At 34.8% G+C, this 22,200-nt stretch overlaps 1 protein-coding gene across 1 annotated transcript in view; it reads right to left on the reverse strand.

The window, feature by feature from the left end:
• Positions 1-22,200, reverse strand: part of BAZ2B (bromodomain adjacent to zinc finger domain 2B) — a 318,837-nt gene that overhangs the window by 148,548 nt on the left and 148,089 nt on the right. Inside the window, 1 exon segment of the mRNA XM_065931616.1 lies at positions 7,910-8,056. Coding sequence (XP_065787688.1) covers positions 7,910-8,054 — 145 coding nt within the window. The 5' untranslated portion in view covers positions 8,055-8,056.

Consider the following 22,200-nt stretch of genomic DNA (forward strand, 5'->3'; position numbering starts at 1 on the left):
TAGAGTAAATTTATTGTCTAATTTACAAATCCTATTTCTGCAATTTCATCTCTCCTTCCTTCTCTTTCTTCAACAATTGCTTCTTAAGCACATATTTTGTGCCTGGCACTGACTGGACACACACTGACAAGAGAACACTGTATGGTCCCCGCCTTTTAAATGTAGAAGGGACAAACAAGTAAAACACCACCAAATCTATAATTATAAACTGTGAAGAGTACTATGGAGGAAATTACTAGGTGTAAAAACAGACAACAGAAATTACCCAGACACTATGAACTAATTAATGTTTCAGGATATGTAACCTGAGACAAAGCATGAGAATCAGCTTATGTAATTCCTCTAAGACAAAGAGAGAACAGGTTTGAGACCTTGTACAGTTCCTCTAAGACAAAGAAAGAACATGTTTGAGACCTCAAGTTGGGATTCAATGGTTGAGGATGTATTAGTTATTAATAAATTGAAAAGTACAAAACAATCAACTCAAAATGCCTAAGTGAAAAGGTAAATGTATTAATTCACATAATATAAAAGCATTTGGGAGATGCTTTAGATAAAGAAGACTGGTTCAAAGTTTACTAGGATTTAATTTCTCTTTCCTCTTTTGGCTCTATTTCCTCAGATAGGACCTCCCTTTTAGGTTTATGGGACAGAAAGATACCAATAAAAATCCTACAGTGGAATCTCTTTGCCTTTGATTAGTCTCATGTGCCTTCCTTAACCAATCATTTAACCATCATTATATGGGAAATATGATGTTTGGATTAGCTAGATTGTGTCACATATGCCATCCCAGGAGTCTAAGATAAAAAGTTTTTTTAAAAAGAAAGTGATTCATTTTGAGGTTGACAACTTCAGGTAATGAGGCGGTAATAGTGAAGTGGTCACAAAAATCATCCACAGAAAATGATTACAAAAATTTGATTGAAAACAACAAAAATAAGATACTGAAAAGCAGAGAAAAGCTCGGAGAAATTTTAATCTGGAAAAAATGGTAAAAAGAAGGGGTAAGAAGTATGCCTTTGTTGCCCATAATGCTGTCTAAACTTCACAGCTTTAACTACAGAAAACAGTAGAAGATGAAACAACAGGCTTATCGACCAAAGGTGCCAGAGGTCAGACTCCAGGCTAAGAAAACATCAGGAAACCAGGAAATTTAAAGGGGAAATCTTGGCAATGATCACACCACAGAAAGAATGAGACTCAAATTCAGAGCTTAAACTTTCCAAATGTCTAACTACAAGTACTGTGTACCAGGCACCACAAAATAGCAAGCAGAGAACGTAGAGAAAGACAAGAGCTCCACACAGCAGATATGTTCAGTTTGATGTATTTCTTAATTGAGTGCATACCTTCACCATGATTAGCTTAGACAGCAGAAAGCCTGAGGTGTCAGAGAGCAGAGTCCAAAGCTGGCAGAGCAGCTGGAAATCACGGGCTAATCTTACAAGCAAGGAAATCACAAGAGAAAGAGATGTATCTCTGCCAAGTACATGGCTGACCCAACAATTCTCACAGGCACAGAGGAGACCCACCAGGGCCAGTATGAAAAAGTGGCAGTGGGAAGCCAAACACAGAGCACAGATTATCATTAGTACATTTTTTAACTACAATAAAACTAAAATAGACAGCACTTTAAAACTGTAAATGTCAAATTACTGACTTTTAAACATCAGTGAAAGAAGAATTCACAAAGGAAAATGGAAAATAATTTCACTAGAATGATAATGAAATGAAAATATATCAAAATTTGAGGGATGCAGCTATAGTTGGAAAGGGAAAGTTCTAGCATTAAGTGCATATATGAGAAAATGAGAAAAGTCTAACATAAATAATCTAAGTTTTCCCTTTAAGAAATTAGAAGAAAAAAGGAGGAAATCACACACATTTGAAAAACAAGGAAATAAAAAGGTAAAAAAACAATGAAACATAAAACAGAATGTTGAAAAAAAAATCAATGAAACCAAAATCTAGTGTCAAAAAAGTTGATAAAGCTGATAAAGCTCTAAAGGAAAAAAGGTACAAATCATCAGTATCAATAATAAAAGAGAAGATATCACTACAAATCCTACAGAGTCAAGGATAACGTATTATTTGGAACAACTCTGCACCTATAATACAACTTAGATGATACGGGCAAAATGTGAAAGACATCAACTACCAAAGGTCACCCACAAAGAAAATGATAAATCTGAATAGTTTTATACTTCTATTTTTAAAGGTGAACTCCTAGGAATTCCCTGGTGGTCCAGGAGTTAGGGCTGTATGCTCTCACTGCTGAGGGTCAGGGTTCAACCCTTGGTTGAACTAAAAAAAAAAAAAAATCCCACAAGTTGTACAGTTCGGCCAAAAAAAAAGTTGAACTCCTGATTTAATATCTTCCAATAACAACACTGGGCTTTCCAGGTGGCTCAGTGGTAAAGAATACACCTGCCAATGAAGGAGATGCAGGAGACAGGTTCAATCCTCCGGTCGGGAAGATCCCCTAGAAGAGAACATAGCAGCCCATTCTAATATTCTTGCCTGGAAAAATCACATGGACAGAGGGGTCTGGCGGGCTACAGTCCACGGGGTTGCAAAGAGTCCTACATGACTGACCAACCGAGCACACACACACTCAACATTAAACCAAACAAACAATAACAATCTTCCAAGCCTAAATGACTTCAGAGTGGATTCTACCAAACTTTTAGGGAAGAAATGCTATCAATTTGATACAAATTCTTCCCTAAAAAAGGTTTTCAAGAAGCAAAGACTGGTCAGTTGTGTCAATTCTTCCCAAGAGTTTAGTGAGATGAGGACAGAAAAATGGCACTGCTGTGGATTGACATACACATAAAAGATGAGGAAAAAGGGAAAACACATACAGCTATATATTTTGAGAATTTTGGTTATAAAGGAAGGCAGAAAACAGAGTCACAGCCAGAAGAGTGTTTGGGTGAAAGAAGGAAGAGTTTTTGATATGTATTACTTTTTAAGATGGGAGATACTAAGTGAAGACTTTTATACTAATGGATATGATAATAAATAGAGATAAATGAATGATACTGTATAGGAAGATTGGCATCCTTGAAAAGTCTTTTTGAAATTTTTATAAAGGAACTGATAAGTATTTATCATTGTGATAGTTAAGAGCCAACATACAGATACCAAGAGGGGAAGGACGGTAGGATGAATTGAGAGATTGGGATTGACATGTATACACTACTATGTATAAAACAGATAACTAATGAGAACATGATGTATAGCACACAGACTTGCACTCTTCTCCCAGTTATCCAAGTCACGTCAGGGCTTCTCTCTCCCCTGCTCAAACACTACTATGCCCAAATCCAGTCACTGTATCCCATAACAATCTGCTTACAACATATCTCTGGAATCTTGTTTCTTTCTCCAACTCCAATAATTCCTAATTTTGGCCTTTATTATTTCTCACTCAGATGAATTAAGCACTTTCTCAGACCATCCTGACGCTCTACATGCTGCGAGAGCTATCATTTTCAAAGCATTAAAATTCTTCTACCTAATCAACTATGAATAAAAATAAAGGTTATAGTTTACTAGGCCCCTATTCTATGTCAGGCATCATTTATCCTTATAAAATGGGTAGCATATTTATTTTATATTTGAGGTAACTGAAGTTTAGAAATGGGTGAGTAATTTATCCAAATTCACATAGCTAATAAGTGGATAAACCAAGATTCAATTTCAGGGCCTTTCAATTGCAAAGTCCTTGCTTTTACAATATATCCTTCTGTCTAAACTCCTAAGCATGGTGCGTGAAGTTCTAAACGATCTGACCTTAACCTACTCCCCAGCTTGACCTCCTGTCCCTCTGTTCCACTTAACCATAGCAGATATTGGCTATCCGTTCTCTCCCTATTCCTTCCTAATAACCTCTGTTTTCTTCAGGATGGCAACATGCTCAGCTAAAAACTAATCTTCCTGGTCTTCCCGGAAGCTGAGATTACCATTCATATAATTCTGACAAAAGAGATGTTAAGTGGAAATCTCTGGATGGGGTTTCTGGGAAAGCTCTTTAAAAGGAGTCGAAGTAATCAGACATATAACTTTTTCCCTCTTCTACTCCATCCTCTTCCTTCCTGGAAAACAGTACTGTAGGTGGATCAGCCTTCTAACGGTCGTGAGACAGACATTGAGCATGCAAGTCCCATAGGTCAGAAGACAGGATACATTTAATAAAATTAGGAGCAGATCTGTGATGGTACTGCCCACCTCAGAACTGTTTACCAAAAGACTAGTACACTTATCTGACCTGTGTTCCTACTCCTAGTTAATTGTTGTTAACTATGTTAATCACTGTTAACATTGCTATTCACTGACATATACCCTACACTGAGGCCTTACTGATCAATTTGCAATTTCCTCAATATACCATGATTTGGCACACTTCTACAGAGGTAGGCCTGCAGTTAAGATACTTGTGTAATTCAGTCACTAACTTCAAAAGTAGGCATACTCCAGCTTTAACACGTGAAGTTTAAACAGTTTCTCTGTTTTATATACTCGACATTTTACAAGTCTTTGTTTGAAGGGTTCTAACTCAAAAAATGGATTGAAATCCACGGATCTATAGCATAGTTTAATCACTGAAATTTCTCAAAGTTCTATGCTTTTTTTCCATTAGGTCAAATGACCATCAATCACAAACAAATCCACTCTGTAAAGTTTAATTTTGGAACTCTGCTTAAATACTATTCTTTCAGCTTTTGTTCAGAGATAATATGGGAAATAATGTTTGAATACTTATAAAACTGGCATATAGGATACTGTGTACCCCATGGTCTTATACAAAGGTTCTGGAGGTGTATACCCCAAACCACTCAGGTGAAGAAAAGGTTTGTTTTTCTCTGAGGAACTGATGCATTCACTAGCACTAGCATGTGAGCTACGTAGCTCACTATTTTTTTTTTTTATTCTTAGCAGCTAGTTTTTTGTCCAATGTCTGTGGCTTCTTTCAGCTAACATTTTTATACTTTTTAAAGTCTATCTTTTGATACTTTAGTTAATTGTTTTGTTTATTGTGCCAATGTATTTATTGAAAGCTACCCCAAATTATTGTTTGGAAGTAGGCAAGTTATTTTTTTTTTAAATCATACTTTAAAGGGAAAAGAAATATAACTTCTGATATGACCAACAAGACCTACTATATGCAGATAGCCTTAGATTAATCAACCTTTGTTGCAGTGTAATTTTCTATCCAAGTTACAGCAATAACATTAAAGGTGTGTTGTGAGAGACAGTCCTTCATGGTCCCTGCCTGCTGTTGCTGGGCATGCCAAGAATGCAAGGTCTTGACCACTCTTTAAAACTGGGCAATTTCTCAGGACTGCAGTGAGCAATCTTGATGGATGAGGTGACATTTCTTTCCAGACAAAGAGTGGGTGTGCTTTTATTTACTACAGAAGCAGTAGGTTGCTAAACTAAGCATTCCTTAGCTGTGACACAAACCCACTAAATGTGTAAAATTCAACTGTCTCTCGGTATTGCCCTGTGGGACTTGGGATACCTGGGGAATCAATGCCAACATGACTGTTTGCTACGCCATAGTCATAAGATCTCTGACCAAGGAGTCTCAAGTCTTCTGCCAGCATCATAACAGCAATAGGCTAACTTGTAGGTATGTATAATCCCAGACTCTGACAAGATGTTGATTTAAAAGAAATTAGTTGATTATTCCAACTCTGAAAGCATGTTTTAATTAAATCCTTTGTAACTCACAGGAATTCCTATAGACATATCATTAATGAAGATGACAGAGAAAAGCCAATTAAAATAAGCATTTAAAACAACATCCTCAAAGGGACCATTAAAGAACTGGTGAGGTACTGACATTTTAAAGATGAAAATTCTGTTTTGTTGTCTCTATACATCAAGAACATGGAGGAAATTCAAATTGTTTAAGGTAAAGAAGGCAGGCCCATTATCACTTTATAATTTTACTTTTAAAAGGAGAGAATTATCAGACATTGAATAGGCCAAAAATAACAGATAAGACAGGAAAATTTGATAAACTGAATTATGTAGGACAACTGGGCATTTTCCCATACATTATAAGGCTCTACTATAAACATAAACCACAACACTGTGAAAGTTAAAAAGAGAAAAAAAATTTTTTCTTAAAAAGTGAAAAAAACTCATGCCGTAGGTACTAAAAGTATACTGTGTTAATTAACAAGTGATATATCCCAGAATAAATACAGAAATAAATTATAGCTGCATTCAATGCAAGCATCTGCACATAAAAACTCTGTAAGATATTCTACTGGCAAATAAATGATAAAAATTAAATCCTTTATAGATGAGGAAATTTCTAACGTTATTCAATAACTAAGCATACTCTGCCTTTCTGCAACTCCCAACCACCATTACCAAAAAATAGCATTCAACGTGTGACTACTCAGAATTGTAAGCAATTCAAATGCAACTAATTCAGAAAGCTACATGAGAAACAGCTGATAGCGAAGTGTCCAGAAAACTCAAGGCTCTGTACTCAAGGACTGAAAATTTCAACACTGAAAAAAGGACATTTCCCTAGAAACATTATATATTTTAAATATTAATTCACAAGTAAATATAAAGTAAGACAGCAGATTGGAAGAACACAGTGAAAGGAGTTGACAACAAAGGAAAGGAGAAGAGTTATAAAAAAACTTGAAAGAATAATTACAAAAGTAGAGCTGTATGTTAGCATTTAGACAAAGAAACTTAAGGTAAAATGCCAATTGTGGTATCACTATTTTTGAACACAGCATATCAAAGTCATTCATTATTTTACATATAGCTATCATTTTATACACAAGGGAAAAGTGGAAGTTGCTGAATAACCTAGATTGTACAGGGTACAGAACAGGAATTTTTATTCATTTATGTTTCAATGTAATGGCATATTTTTTTAGTTACTTTACAATTACTAAGAAGATGTTAGAAGATTGTTCTGATAAAATGACAAAACAAAATCCTTGTCGTACCACTGACTGAAAAAAATCAGATAATTCAACAAATATATATTTCACAATTTGTGAAGGTATTCTGTCAGCAAACATTCCATATTCATTCACCCAATATTATAAACTAATTTTGAAAAAGTAAAACATTATTTAGTTCTAAAGCTTACACACATGAAATAATCTATAAGATAATTATATATATAAGATTAAAAATCTTCCTAATGATAAAGGAAAGAGTTGATCAACTTTAGGTTAAAAAAGAAAAAACAGAATGTACTCTATTAAATATCCAAATGTGTTTGGGCAAAAAGTGATTTTGAAGGATAAAAAATACCTTTTACATAAAACTAAAATTGAGGTTATTTTCATTTCTGAAATAAAGTTCCTTTAGCAATATAACCTTTGCTCATGTTTAAGAAAAACCTGTCAAATATCTTTAAATAATTTTCAAAATATTTAAAACTTTAAAAATATTTTTCATCAAATAAATGATATGTTTTAGTATGTATCTTATGAACTAGGGTAGTTGAGGCTTGGTGAAGGTCATTTAAAATACTGGAAGCAAATTTAGGGCGAAGAGGTCCATGGCATTGAGGCCTAATCTTACTATCCAGGTTTCTTTTCTTTTTCTTTACTCTCTCATGAGCCTATTGTTTTAAAAGATTTTTCATGTACTAATTTATTAATTGAAACGGTCCAAGTAAGATATTATAATGAAACTCTTAAAAAGAGCTTCTAAAAATCACAGAAAACATGGAATAAGCAGTGCTACTCCAGTGTGCTGATAAAATCCAGAAAAAACAGACCAGAAGTTTAACCTAGCAATTGTTCAACAGGCCAAAGGAGGCAAAGAAAACATTTTATTCAAAGTTCAATAAAACACTCTGGATACAAACTAGTAAAAGGATGGCGTGCTAGAGTTAATAAAGAGTATTCACCACATGGGTTGATTGTAGAGCTAAGTGAAGCAGCTCCAGTGGAAAGGCCGCCTTTTGAAACTGATGAAGCCACAGAAGGTATAGAGGATGAAGTTGGTGTAGTAGAGGAGGCTGTTGAGGATGGTAACCGTTCTCCAGACTCCATATCTATGAGAAGCAGGCAAATGTTAATTTTCAGTATTAAATAGTAGAACTATGCAAAAGAATTAAATATATTTAAAATAAGTCAAACTTCTAGGAATACCTATTTAAAATATGAAAATAAGTTTAGAAATACATTTTCCTCAGAAAGATAAAATATAGAGTAAATAAAAACAATGTAAATTAAAATACCAGTTTGTACGGTTAGTTTAATACTAAGCATAACAAATCTAAAAAACTTGTATTCTTACATAAAAGAATAAGTCATTTAAATACAGTAACTTCATAGAACTATGTGTTGCCAAAATCTTAGGAAAATAAGCATATTAACTTTTCATTCTTCTTAAATCACCTCATCATTTATTCACTTATAGCATAATACTCCTACTATCTCAATGAATCAAGACAATACGACCAAATTATAGTGAAATGTAACCCTGTCTTCTAAACACAAATAGCAACATACTTCTAGGTGCATTAATGAATCTGATCTGGTAATCCCCAATATAGTGAGTCCTTCCCAAAACAAATACATTTTAGAGTTTATCCTAGAGTCTAGTTTGAACTATGGTCTCAAAATGGCTTTAATATGATTCATTTATAATGACTTGACTTCTGAGCATTTTTATTAACTTGCTTAGCGATTTTGGGTACTATTTACATTGATCTTATTATAATAGTTTATATTGATATTAAAATCTAGAATGGAAATGAATGAAGGAGTCAAAAGTTAAGAACTTACAATTATAAAACAAATATGTGATAGGATGTAATGGACTGCACGGTGACTATTCTTGATAAAATTTTATTGTACATTTGAAAGTTGATAATAGAGGAGAAACAACCTCAGATATGCAGATGATACAACTCTAATGGCAGAAAGCAAAGAGGAACTAAAGAGCCTCTTGATGAGAGTGAAGGAGGAGAGTGAAAGAGCTGGCTTAAAACTCAATTTTAAAAAAACTTAGATCATGGCATCTGATCCCATTAGTTCATGCAAATAGAAATGGAAAAGGTGGAAGCAGTGACAGATTTCTTCTTCTTGGGCTCTAAAATCACTGTGGATGGTGTCGGCAGCCATGAAATCAGAAGGTGACTGCTTCTCAGCAGAAAAGCTATGATAAACCTAGAGAGTATATTGAAAAGCAGACATCACTCTGCCAACAAAGGTCCGTATGGTCAAGCTTATGGTCTTCCCAGTGGTCACGTATGGTTGTGAGAACTGGATTGTAAAGAGGGCAGAATGCCAAAGAATTAATGCCTTTCAACTGTGGTGTTGGAGAAGACACCTGAAAGTCCCCTGGACAGCAAGTAGGTCAAACCAGTCAATCTTAAGGGAAATCAACTCTGAATACTCCTTGGAAGGACTGATGCTGAAGCTAAAGCTGCAGTATTTTGGTCACCAGATGCAAACAGCTGACTCATTGGAAAAGTCCCTGATGATGGGAAAAATTGAGGGCAGAAGGAGAAGAGGGCATCAGTGGACGACATGGCTGGATGGCATTATCAATGCAATGGACATGAACTTGGGCAAACTCCAGGAGATGGTAAGGGATGGGGTCGGGGGGGGAGTGCTACAGTCCATGGAGTCGTAAAGCATTGGCCACAACTTGGGCACCCGAACAACAGCAAGAAGAAAATAGATCTTAAAAGTTCTCATCACAGGGAAAAATATTTATAACTATGTGGTAAGGATATCAACTGAACTTACCATGGTGTTCATTTCACACTAATACAAATATTGAATCATTATATGTACACCTGAAACTAATATGATGTTATATGTCAGTGATATCTTAAAATTTTTTAAAACCTAGAATAGGTTATGGTCATTTTAATACTCTGCATATACTAATATCACAATTAAGCAAGGAAACTGTGAAGTTCACAGTTGCTTAAATGAGTACACATATATAGGAAGAGACGAAAAAAAAATACTATTCACACATTAACCACGAGTAAACTTATTTAAATAATTTAACCATAAAAAGATTTTTGTATGGAATTCTGTAGCCGATTCACATAATCACTACATATTTTCAAAGAAAAACAGTTTGATTTCATTTAAAACTATCATCCAATTAACAGATGAAAAGATGCTCATCATTGCTAATTATTAGAGACATGCGTATCAAAACTACAATTAGGTACTACCTCACACCAGTCAGAATGGCCATCATTAAAAGTCTGCAAATAACAAATGCTGGAGAGTATGTGGATAAAAGGGAACTTTCCAATATTACGGGTGGAAATGTAAATTAGTGCAACCTCTATAGAAAATAGTACAGAGGTTATTCATACAACTGAAAACAGAGTTGCCATATGATTCCAGCAATCACACTCCTGGATGTACATCCAGACAAGACTATAATTTGAAAAGATATAAGCACCACTATGTTCAAACTAGCACAAAACCAATAGCCAAGACAGGGAAACAACCAAAATGTCTATCAACAGGTGACTGAAGTATTCCACACAATGGAATAAAACTCAGTCATAAAAAGAATGCAATAATTCCATTTCCAGAAACATGGATGGACCTAGAGATTATCATACTAAGTGAAGTAAATCAGAGAAACACAAATATTAGGTGATATCACTAATATGTAGAATCTAAAATATGACATACATGAACATACCTACAAAACACAAACAGACCCACAGACATAAAGAACATTCTTGTGGTTGCCAAGGGTTGGCGGTGAGTGGGGAGGATGAGTTGGAAGTTTGTGATTTGGAGATACAAACTATTATATAAATACACATACATATACATAATACAAGCCAATACATAATATACATATATATTATACATGTATATATAGATGTGTAATGGATAAACAACAAGGTCCTACTGCAAAGCATAAAGAACTATATTCAATATCCTATAATAAACCATAAAGGAAAATAACATGAAAAAGAAATATACATGTATAACTGAATCACTTTGCTGTATAGCAGAAATTAACACAACATTGCAAATCAAGTATACTTAAATTTAGAAAGGTAAAATAAAACAGTGGCCAATTAAAATAATGCAAGATTAATGTTTAAATTATTGAATCTATATGGTATGTATGTGATTTTTTGAAGATAAGATACATAGGGTAAAAGAAATCTCAGGTTGACACAATAGCATCTCTAATAGGGCAATTTCAGTAAGTTTTCCAGTCATACACAATTCAAAAACTTCTCTTCATATTCTGACATTGCTGTCAATCACCTCCATAGAAAATGGTACTGCTATAACTAGTAGGTTTCACCACGAACAAGGCTAGTGGAGTGAGTATGATGATGATGTGAAAGTGCTGCACTCAACATGCCAGCAAATTTGGAAAACTCAGCAGTGATCACAGGACTGGATAAGGTCAGTTTTCATTTCAGTCCCAAAGAAAGGCAATGCCAAAGAATGCTCAAGCTACTGCATAATTGAATTTATCTCACACACTAGCAAAGTAATGCTCAAAATTCTCCAAGCCAGGTTTCAACAGTACGTGAACTATGAACTTCCAGATGTTCAAGCTAGATTTAGAAAAGGCAGAGGAACCAGAGTTCAAATTGCCAACATCCGTTTGATCACTGAAAAAGCAAGAGGGTTCCAGAAAAACATCTACTTCTGCTTCATTAACTATGCCAAAGTGTTTGACTATGTAGATCACAACTAACTGGAAAATTCTTCAAGAGATGGGAATACCAGACCACCTGACCTGCCTCTTGAGAAAGCTGTATGCAGGTCAGGAAGGAACAGTTAGAACTGGACATGGAAAAATCGACTGGCTCCACATTGGGAAAGGAGTACATCAGGGCTGTATACTGTCACCCTGCTTATTTAACTTATATACAGAGTACATCATGAGAAACTGTGGGCTGGATGAAGCACAAGCTGGAATCAAGATTGCTGGGAGAACTATCAATAACCTCAGACATGCAGATGACACCACCCTTATGGTAGAAAGTGAAGAAGAACTACAGAGCCTCTTAATGAAAGTGAAAGAGGAGAGTGAAAATGTTGGCTTAAAACTCAACATTCAAGAAACTAAGATCATGGTGTCTGGCTCAATCACTTCATTGCAAATAGATAGGGAAACAGTGGAAACAGTGGCAGATTTTATTTTTGGGGGCTCCAAAATCACTGCAGATGGTGACTGCAGCCATGAAATTAAAAGACTCTTACTCCTTGGAAGAAAAGCTATGACCAACCTAGACAGCTTATTAAAAAGCAGAGACATTACTTTGCCAGGAAATATCCGTCTAATCAAAGCTATGGTTTTTCCAGTAGTCATGTATGGGTGTGAGATGGACTATAAAGAAAGCTGAGTGCCAAAAATTGATGCTTTTGAAATGTGGTGTTGGAGAAGACTCTTGACAGTCCCTTGGACTGCAAGGAGATCCAACCAGTCCATTCTAAAGGAAATCAGTCCTGAATATTAATTGAAAGGACTGATACTGAAGCTGAAACTCCAATACTTTGGCCACCTGATGCAAAGAACTGACTCATTTGAAAAGACCCTGATGCTGGGAAAGATTGAAGGCAGGAGGAGAAGGGGATGACAGAGGATGAGATGGTTGCATGGTATCACCAAATCAATGGTCATGAGTTTGAGTAAACTCTGGGAGTTGGTGATGGACAGGGAGGCCTGGCATGCTGCAGTTCAAGGGGTTGCAAAGAGTTAGACATGACTGAGCGACTGAACTGAACTGACTGATAACTATTAGGCTCATAAAGAATTTTTCTTTCTTTATCAACATTCAGTATGGAAAGGCATAGTTGGTTCTGATGGCTCCATGGAACTAATGCTTAAAGGGCAAGTTTTAGGGCATCAGTTACTAATAAGCTTTGAGACATATGGCTGTTTGACAGCAAGGTACATGGTTGATAACTTCCTTTACAAACTATTTTCACCAACAAGTCTCATTTTACTAAGTATATACAAAAAGACATTTATTTTAAAAATATAAAAATATAGAGTTGACAGGAAAAGGCTATTTTAAAAAGTTATAGCTGGCAATCTATTGTCTCAAATAATTCTAAAATGTTCTATTTAAATGTATTATGGAGGCTTCTCAATGATGTTTTGAAATTTTTAATTGGTGTATAACTGATCTACAATACTATGTGAATTCTAGGTATGTGACACAGTGATTCAATATTTCTATATATTACAAAATGATCACACCATGGTAAATCTAGTTACCATACAAAGATATTACAATATTATTGAATATATTCCCCATGCTGCACATTTCATTTTTGTGACTCATTCATTTTGTAACTAGAAGTTTGTAAATGTATTATTTTTAAAAAACAATGAAAGGGTTTTTAAAATTGCCTTTGTACTCCACAGCAAAAGTAATTTGGGACATAAAATAGATAAGCACTTTAGCTGAGTACCTGGCATATAAAAGCTCAATGAATAAAAGTCATTACTTGTCATAGGATAATATCTTATGAGCTCTAGGCATATATCTTTCTGTTGATGTAGCTTCATTCAAGACTAAAACAAGGAATACCCAGAAGGCATAATCAGCAAACTCTTACATATTGCTCATTTAGACCACTCTTCCTGAAAATATTTATTAAAATAAAAATATACATATATTAATATTTGAATATACCAATCCACTTTTGGGACTCTATTCTATAGAATTAAAGAGCAAATAGTTTATTTGTCATAACACTGTTCAAAAATAAAATAAAATTGAAATCTGGTTGTGACAAAGAGTAGAACTAGAGCCAGTAGTATGAGGCTGGGGGCTCTTTTTCAGTTTCAGTAAAAGTGCAAGTTTCTCTTTTATTCCTGTTCATTCAAGTGGGGAAATTTCTTGTGATCAATTGCTCAGTTGTGCCCAACTTCTTGCAACCCTATCGACCATAGCTCTCCAAGGTCCTCTGTGCATGGGATTCTCCAGGCAAGGATACTGGAGTCGGTTGCCATTTCCTCCTCCAGGGGATCTTCCTGACCCATGGATCAAACCTGAGTTTCCTACATTGACAGGCGGATTCTTTCACCATTGAGTCACCAGGAAAACCCGGGAAAAATTTATCTCTTTTTTTAAAAAACATGCTTATGCAGCCATTTGCCTTAGAAGTTCTATTATATACATTATTCATGTATTATTTTATTTCAAGTATTTTAATTTTATATATATACTTCTAACCAGTATGATCTCCTAGGTGGCTGAGTTTTCTTTTCATATGTTTTCTTTTCATACTTTTCTCTTATACGGGCTTAGGGTAAAGTTTTTTTTCTCATGTTTTAATAGGTATTTCTTAGTTTCAGTAACCCAAAATTTGGTCAACTATTCCACATTTATCTTATAGATATCTTTCTTTTCATTTGAAAGAAATTTAACAAATTCACTCTAGAAGATTTTAAGTTATATGCTTGAATTAACAAGGACTGGCTTTTCAAGTTTTCCTTTTTAAGTTAAATATTATTGAACTCAGATTTTATTTACTATTGTCCCTTGCTGAGCACAAGCAAAACTGGAAAGAATCCAAGCCATCAACTTGAAAGTTAAAGAGGAGTAAGGCAATATCTGTGTAATACTGAATAATCCAAAAAACAATCATTGGCTTGCCAAATTGTAAGAAGAGCTCAAAGAAGAAAGTTTAAAATATATGTGCACCAAAGGATGCTAAAAGCACTAGATAAGTTTGAAGAGAAACAAGATATTTGCATAATCTCAAAAGTATCTCCTTGAGATAGTTACTAATTAAAAAAGGGCAAAATAGTAACTTCACAGTAAAGAAACTAAATCACCAAAAATAAAACATCTCAATATCATGTATGCTCTGACACCCTTAGAAGAGCATATCATCTCTGTGGTATTCTTGCCCAAAACATATGACCTCTGTTGAATCAAGAGAAAACAACAGACAAACCCAAATTGAGAGATCACATACATAATTGACTAGTATTCATCAAGTATCAAGGTAATGAAAGACAAGGAAAGACTGAGGAAACGCCAGAGGTTGAAGACTAAAGAGATAAAACAATTAAATGTAATGTGGGATCAGACAAGTTTTTTTTTTTTTCAGATTGAATTTTAAAACAGAAAAAGGACATTAATAGAAAAACTGGTAAAATTCATATAAGACATGTAGTTTATGATTAATAGTATATGTAACAATATAAATTTTCTGATTTTATAATTTTAATAATTGTACTACAGTTATCTAAATTAATAATATGGAAATCTCAGTAAGAAATACAGATGAACACTCTATTTGTTTTTTAACTGTTTTTTAAGTCAAATAATTTCAAAATAAAAAGTAAAGAAAACAAAACAAAGTCTGGCATATAGCAAGTATTTAAATATATATATATATATATATACACACACACACACATATTTATGCATTGGGATTGAAGAGAGTGAACTTAAACCTAGAAGGAATGAAGATAGAGATTACATTGTATCAGCAAGATATTTGATAACAGATGTTATCTGGATTTAAAAACTGTATCTGAACCTCATCAGCTGTGACACTGTACAAATTATGTAACTTCAATGAACTTTTCTACTCCCTCATGAGCAGTATGAAGGTGTAGTTGGGAGGATTAAATGAGATAATACATGGAAAGTTCTGAATAGTTAGCTTTCAATAATTGTCAACAATTGTTTTTAGTAAGTGAATGTGCATATAATTATCGATGGGTATGTGTGGCAGTAAAAGGTATTTTTAGACTATTCATTTTAAGTAAATATTTCTGAGTCACATGTACTTATATTATTATAAATAGATGACATATTTTACATTTAGCCAGATACATTACAATAAAAATTTAAAATAAATGTCTCACAATTGTATAACTGTATAGATAAATGATAAGATGTTTTAAACTTTCAAAATAAGCTGAAGTACCAATATAGTTGAAAATTAACATTAATTTTCAGTTGAAAAAACTTCACTCTATAACCACGAGTTATTATTCATTATTCAAGCTACTACATAAAACTTGGTAGAAATCCATTTATTCAAACCATCTTAGAAAAATAAGTTCATTAAAATAAAAGTGGTATCCAAGAACCATCTATTTCCCGATTTCAGCTGTGGCCAGAGCATCCGGATCTGATACTTAAACACTCCTATAATGGCCTCTCATTCTGACTCTCTGTGTTAAGAAAACTACCTTCATCTCAGGTTCTAAACTAACACTATCCAAGCAATCCTTTGTGGCCGAAAACAGCCCAGACCTAATAACAGACTGTACTAACATGACCCCCACCACAACACGCTCACCTATGGGAGAATATCAATTAGCAGGTATGTCTTTTAGCTTAAGGCCATTTATCAGAGGATATCTTCTAATGTATAACAAAGTTAACCAGGTACGGTAAAGATTACTACAACTAAAAATTAACACATAACACTATAGTAAAATAAAAATATGTTGATATGAACAGAGAAAAAAAAATGCCCAGAAGATGATGAAATGATTCTAAATGATTAGATCCATCAGAGATTTTTCCCATAGTCTAAAACAGTAGTTCCCAGGCAGGGGTGACACTGCGATACCCCTCATTTATTACGAAACATTTGACAATGCTTAAGACACGTTTTTGATTGTCATAATGAAGAGTGCTACTGGTATCACATAGAGAAGAGTCTAGGCAGGGAGGCTGCTCAGTCAGTTACTCAGTTCAGTCGCTCAGTTGTGTCCGACTCTTTGCGACCCCATGAGTGGGCGCATGCCAGGCCTACCTGTGCATCACCAACTCCCAGGGTTTACTCAAACTCATGTCCATTGAGTCGGTGATGCCATACAACCATCTCATCCTCTGTCGTCCCCTTCTCTTCCGCCTTCAGTCTTTCCCAGCATCATGGTCTTTTCAAATGAGTCAGTTCTTCATATCAGGTGGCCAAAGTATTGGAGTTTCAGCTTCAACATCAGTCCTTCCAATGAACATTCAGGACTGATTTCCTTTAGAATGGACTGGTTGGATCTCCCTGCAGTCTTCTCCAACACCACAGTTCAAAAGCATCAATACTTTGGCGCTCAGCTTTCCTTATAGTTCAACTCTCACATCCATACATGACTACTGGAAAAACCATAGCCTTGACTAGACAGACATTTGTTGGCAAAGTAATGTCTCTGCCTTTTAATATGCTATTTAGGTTGGTCATAACTTTCCTTCCAAGGAGTAAGCATCTTTTAATTTCATGGCTGCAGTCACCATCTGCAGTGATTTTGGATCCCCCAAAAATAAAGTCTGCCATTGTTTCTACTGTTTCTGCTAAACATCGGATAATTCACAGGACATTCCCACACAGAGGTAATTACCTGGCCCAAAATGTTAGTAGTGCTAAGGATGAGAAATTCTGATCTAAAGTATCAAAAACTGAATTACTTGGAATTCAATCAGCCAAACTTTTTGTTAAGTAGTAATTTTTTTATTATTATTATAAGATACTTCAAGCTGATTTATCACCACTACAATAAATGATAAAATTATATTCAGCTGATCTTTATCAGCATACTTTCAGAGGTGGCTTAGATGGTAAAGAATCCACCTGTAATGCGAGAGACCTGGGTTCAATCCCTGGGTTGGAAAGATCACCTGGAAAAAGGAATGGACACCCACCCCACTACTCTGGCCTGGAGAATCCCATGGCCAGAGAATAGTCCATTGGGTTGCAAAGAGTCAGACACAACTGAGTAACTTTCACTTCACTCCCCAGAGTTTATTATTTAACATTTTGCCCTAATTGTTTAAAACTGAGCATGAATAATACAAAATTAACAGATATCATAATGTTCACTTACAGTAGATAACTGAATTTACTGTATTTTACTGAGATGATATTTACTGTAACAATTTTGAGAACAGAAAAAAAATCAGAATTTCCACAATTTCTTCCCTGTACTATTTTATGTATGCCAAAAGAATTCACCGATCAATAATAATACTGATCAAATGTTACTATTTGTGTAATCATAGAGCTTATGAACAGTGACAGCTGCTAGGCGTAAACGTGAACAGGTGCAAATAGGGAAGGGCAAGACAAGTTGGCTACCAAATGTAAACATGATCAGCTGCCTTGTACTTCACCTGCATGAATCCTTTAACAGTATGGCTGTAGAAGAGACCGAAGACTCTGAAAGTATATAAACAAACATATTTCTCCTGCAAGGAGTTTTCCTAGAGTCTTTATCTTTACCAGCAATACCAAAAGTTCTCTATGGGAGTTCAAAGCACAGAAGTAGATTTGGTGAATCCTCCCTTTTCTTTACAATATAACTTCGCACGAAAAACAGTAGTTAAGAAGATATCAGGAGACAGTCACTATACTGCTGCTTTTGCTTTAGCAGGATCACTAACAGCAGTGCTGCTATATATCAGTTATTTTTCTCAAAGTTCTGACAAAGGCCTTTGTATAACTATGTAAAAAATAACTTCCAGGAAACTGAACATTTGGATAAACAATATTTCAAAACATTAAGTAGAAAAAAAAGCAGCAAACAAAAATTTTTCTGTAAAAAGCTATAGAGAAATAGGTGACACAGAAATACCTTATTTGACAACAAACAAAATTATTTTCTGAATATATCTGAAAGAAAATGATTCTATTTATAAAAATTTTTATTACATTTTCAGAAATAGTTATTTCAAGCATTGAGTATAATATATTGTCCTTTAAAATATGAATATGTAAAAGGGATCAATTTCCTTTGCTGGAAAGAGAAGGACAAATATCTGGTATTAACACATATATATGGAATTCAGAAAAATGGTAATCATGAACCTAGCGGAGAATGGACTTGTGAACACAGTGGGGGAAGGTGAGGGTGGGATAAATTGAGAAAGTAACACTGACATATATCATGTATAAAACAGATACTTAGTGGGAAATTGCTATATGACACAGAGAGCCCAGCCTGGTGCTTTGTGATGACCTAGAAGGGAAGGATCGGCTGCTGGGAAGAAGACTCAAGAGGGAGGGAACAGATATTTAATTATGACTGATACATATTGCTACATGGCAGAAACTAACACAATATGGGAAAGCAATTTTCCACCAATCAAAAAATTTAAACGCTATTGCATTAATAACTGAAAAAAATTTCCTTTGTTGTCTGACACATTTTAACTACTATTGTAAACAGTCAAGCAATTACACCCCCAAACAAAGGTAGGGGGGCAATCAGGTGCTCTGGGTGCAGCCTGTGAGTTGGAGCAAGTCTCTGACAATACCTCTAAATAATATTTTTCTTATCAGAAAAATGATGGCTTTGAATTAGACTAGCCCTCAAGTCTTATCAGAGTTTTACCAACTTTACATTGCATTAAAATATTTAATAATTTAGTTTCTCCTTTCCCTTAGCCTCCCTACCACTTGCCTTACTTCTATCTTTGAATATCTGTCATTCTAAATTACAGATTACTATTAAACCTTTAGAGATTAACTCTTACCTTACTTATACCTCAAGAGAACTGATAATGAGAAAATCATCCAAGAGTAAAGCAGTGATTTTCACACTGCTCAGTAAATATCTATTCAGAGAGTATTCTTTTCCACCCAAAGGATTAAGTATTCCTTTGCAATGAGATATCCTAGAGAAAGAGGCTAATCTAAGATATTATATATAAAAGAATATTAAAGGAATATTTGAGTCACATTTAACATATACAGATCAACTAAACTTTAGGTAGAGTCTGTGAATTTAAATATTGATGAGATTGGAGATTTCTAAAAAGGATAAAAATGTTAGAAGAATAAAAACAAATAAAAAGAGGCAACGTCTGATTAATTGACCCTAAAGAATAAGCAAAATGGCCTAAATTTTAGCTTAATTAAGAAACACAATTACAATTGCCTGAAATTTATAAGACATTTCTGTATAGTAACTGAGGCAGATGAATAACAGATTGAGAAAATAAAGAAGGGTAAAAAATTGGAATCAAGTAACTCAATGCAAAATATCTACAAAAACTCAGAGGCCAAGGAAAGAAAGATCCCAAGTACTACATGACTGATAAACTACAGTAAAAATTCCCTTTCAATGGGGAAGAAGTATAGTTAATCTAACAGGGCAAACAACCCTGATTAAAGAACAAAAGGGAAATAGTTTATGAAAATCAAGTAAAAGTACTTTTGTCTTGGTCACCCTAATTCTGTTTATCAACTATTATCACTCTCCTGTTCCAAAGTCTTAAATTTAATCATATCACATATATAGGTAAAGACACATGTAAAGAATATTAAACATATTAAATGCAAAGACTTTTAAAAACAAAAAATTCTATTGGTAAGAAATTGATAAATTATGGTACATCCCTCTAACAGAATACCATGCAACTGTTACAAAATAATGAAGTAGATTTACAGTAGCTAATTTGCTGAATGAAAAAAAGTAAAGTGGGGAAGACTAGAAATTGATCTTGTGTGACAAAGAAATAAGGGCTAAGCTGATTCATGTCATTGTACAGCAGAAACTAATACATTGTAAAGCAATTATCCTCCAATTAAAAATAAAGACAAAAAGAACCAAAAAATACAGGTAAATGAAACTTTCTGAAGGAAGGAAGGTCAATCAATGACACACAAACAAATGGAAATAAAATTTTGGAACCTTCTCATCTTTGGCTTATTGGCCCACAAAATACCCTGGGGATCCACTACTTGGGGATTTGGAGAAGATTTAGAACATCAAGTACATTTATAACTTCCTCAACTATCTAATTTCCATTTTAACAGGTAACCTTCGTCACTTAAAAAAAAACAACCGGGGGGGGGGGATATATTTTTATGAATGTGTGCTCAGAATATTTCTGATAAAATATGTAAGAAACTGGTAACTGTGCTTCCTTCTAAGTAAAGGGACTAAGGCAACTTTGGCCTTGGAGTACAAAATGAAGCAGGGCAAAGGCTAACAGATTTTCGCCAAGAGAATGCACTGGTCACAGCAAACAGCTTTTTCCACAACACAACAGATGACTCTACACATGGACATCACCAGATGGTCAATACCAAAATCAGACTGATTATATTCTTTGCAGTCGAAGATGGTAGAAGTTCTATACAGGCAGCAAAAACAAGACCGGACTCAGACCATGAACTCCTTACTGCAAAATACAGACTTAAATTGAAGAAAGTAGGGAAAACCACTAGAATATTCAGGTATGACCTAAATCAAAACCCTTACGATTAGACAGTGGAAATGACAAATCGATTCAGAGGATTAGATCTGATACAGAGTGCCTGAAGAACTGTGGATGGAGGTTTGTGACATTGCACAGGAGGCAGGGATCAAGACCATGCCAGAGAAGAAGAAATGCAAAAAGGCATAATGGTTGTCTAAAGAGGGCTTACAAAGAGCTGAGGAAAGAAGAGAAGCAAAAGGCTAAGGAGAAGAAGAAAGATATACCCCTCTAATTGCAGAGTTCCAAAGACTAGCAAGAAGATATAAGAAAGCCTTCCTCAGTGGTCAATGCAAAGAAATAGAGAAAAACAATAGAATGGGAAAGACTAGAGATCTCTTCAAGAAAATTAGAGATACCAAGGCAACATCTCATGCAAAGATAGGTACAATAAAGGACAGAAACGGTATGGACCTAACAGAAGCAGAAGATATATTAAGAAGAGATGTCAAGAATACACAGAAGAACTATATAAAAAAGGACCTTAACGACACAGATAACTCACCTAGAGCCAGACATTCTAGAGTGCGAAGTCAAGTGGGTCCTAGGAAGCATCACTACAAACAAAGCTAGTGGAGGTGATGGAATTTCAGCTAAGTTACTTCAAATTCTAAAAGATGATGCTGTTAAAGCACTACACTCAATGAGCTAGCAAATTTGGAAAATTCAGCAGTGACCACAGGGCTAGAAAAGTCCAATAACAAAGAAAGGCAGTGCCAAAGAATGTTCAAACTACTGCACAATTGCATTCATCTCACACGCTAGTTAAGTAAAGGTCAAATTCTCCAAGCTGGGCTTCAAGAGTACGTGAACCGAGAACTTCCAGATGTTCAAACTGAATTTAGAAAAGGCAGAGGAACCAGAGATCAAGTTGCCAACATCTGCTGGATCATCAAAAAAGCAAGAGAATTCCAAAGAACATCTACTTCTGCTTCATTGACTATGCTAAAGCCTGTGACAGTGTGGATCACAACAAACTGTGGAAAATTTTTAAAGAGAGG

Source organism: Muntiacus reevesi, chromosome 3 (genome assembly GCF_963930625.1).
Source record: "Muntiacus reevesi chromosome 3, mMunRee1.1, whole genome shotgun sequence".
NCBI classification, from domain to species: domain Eukaryota; kingdom Metazoa; phylum Chordata; class Mammalia; order Artiodactyla; family Cervidae; genus Muntiacus; species Muntiacus reevesi.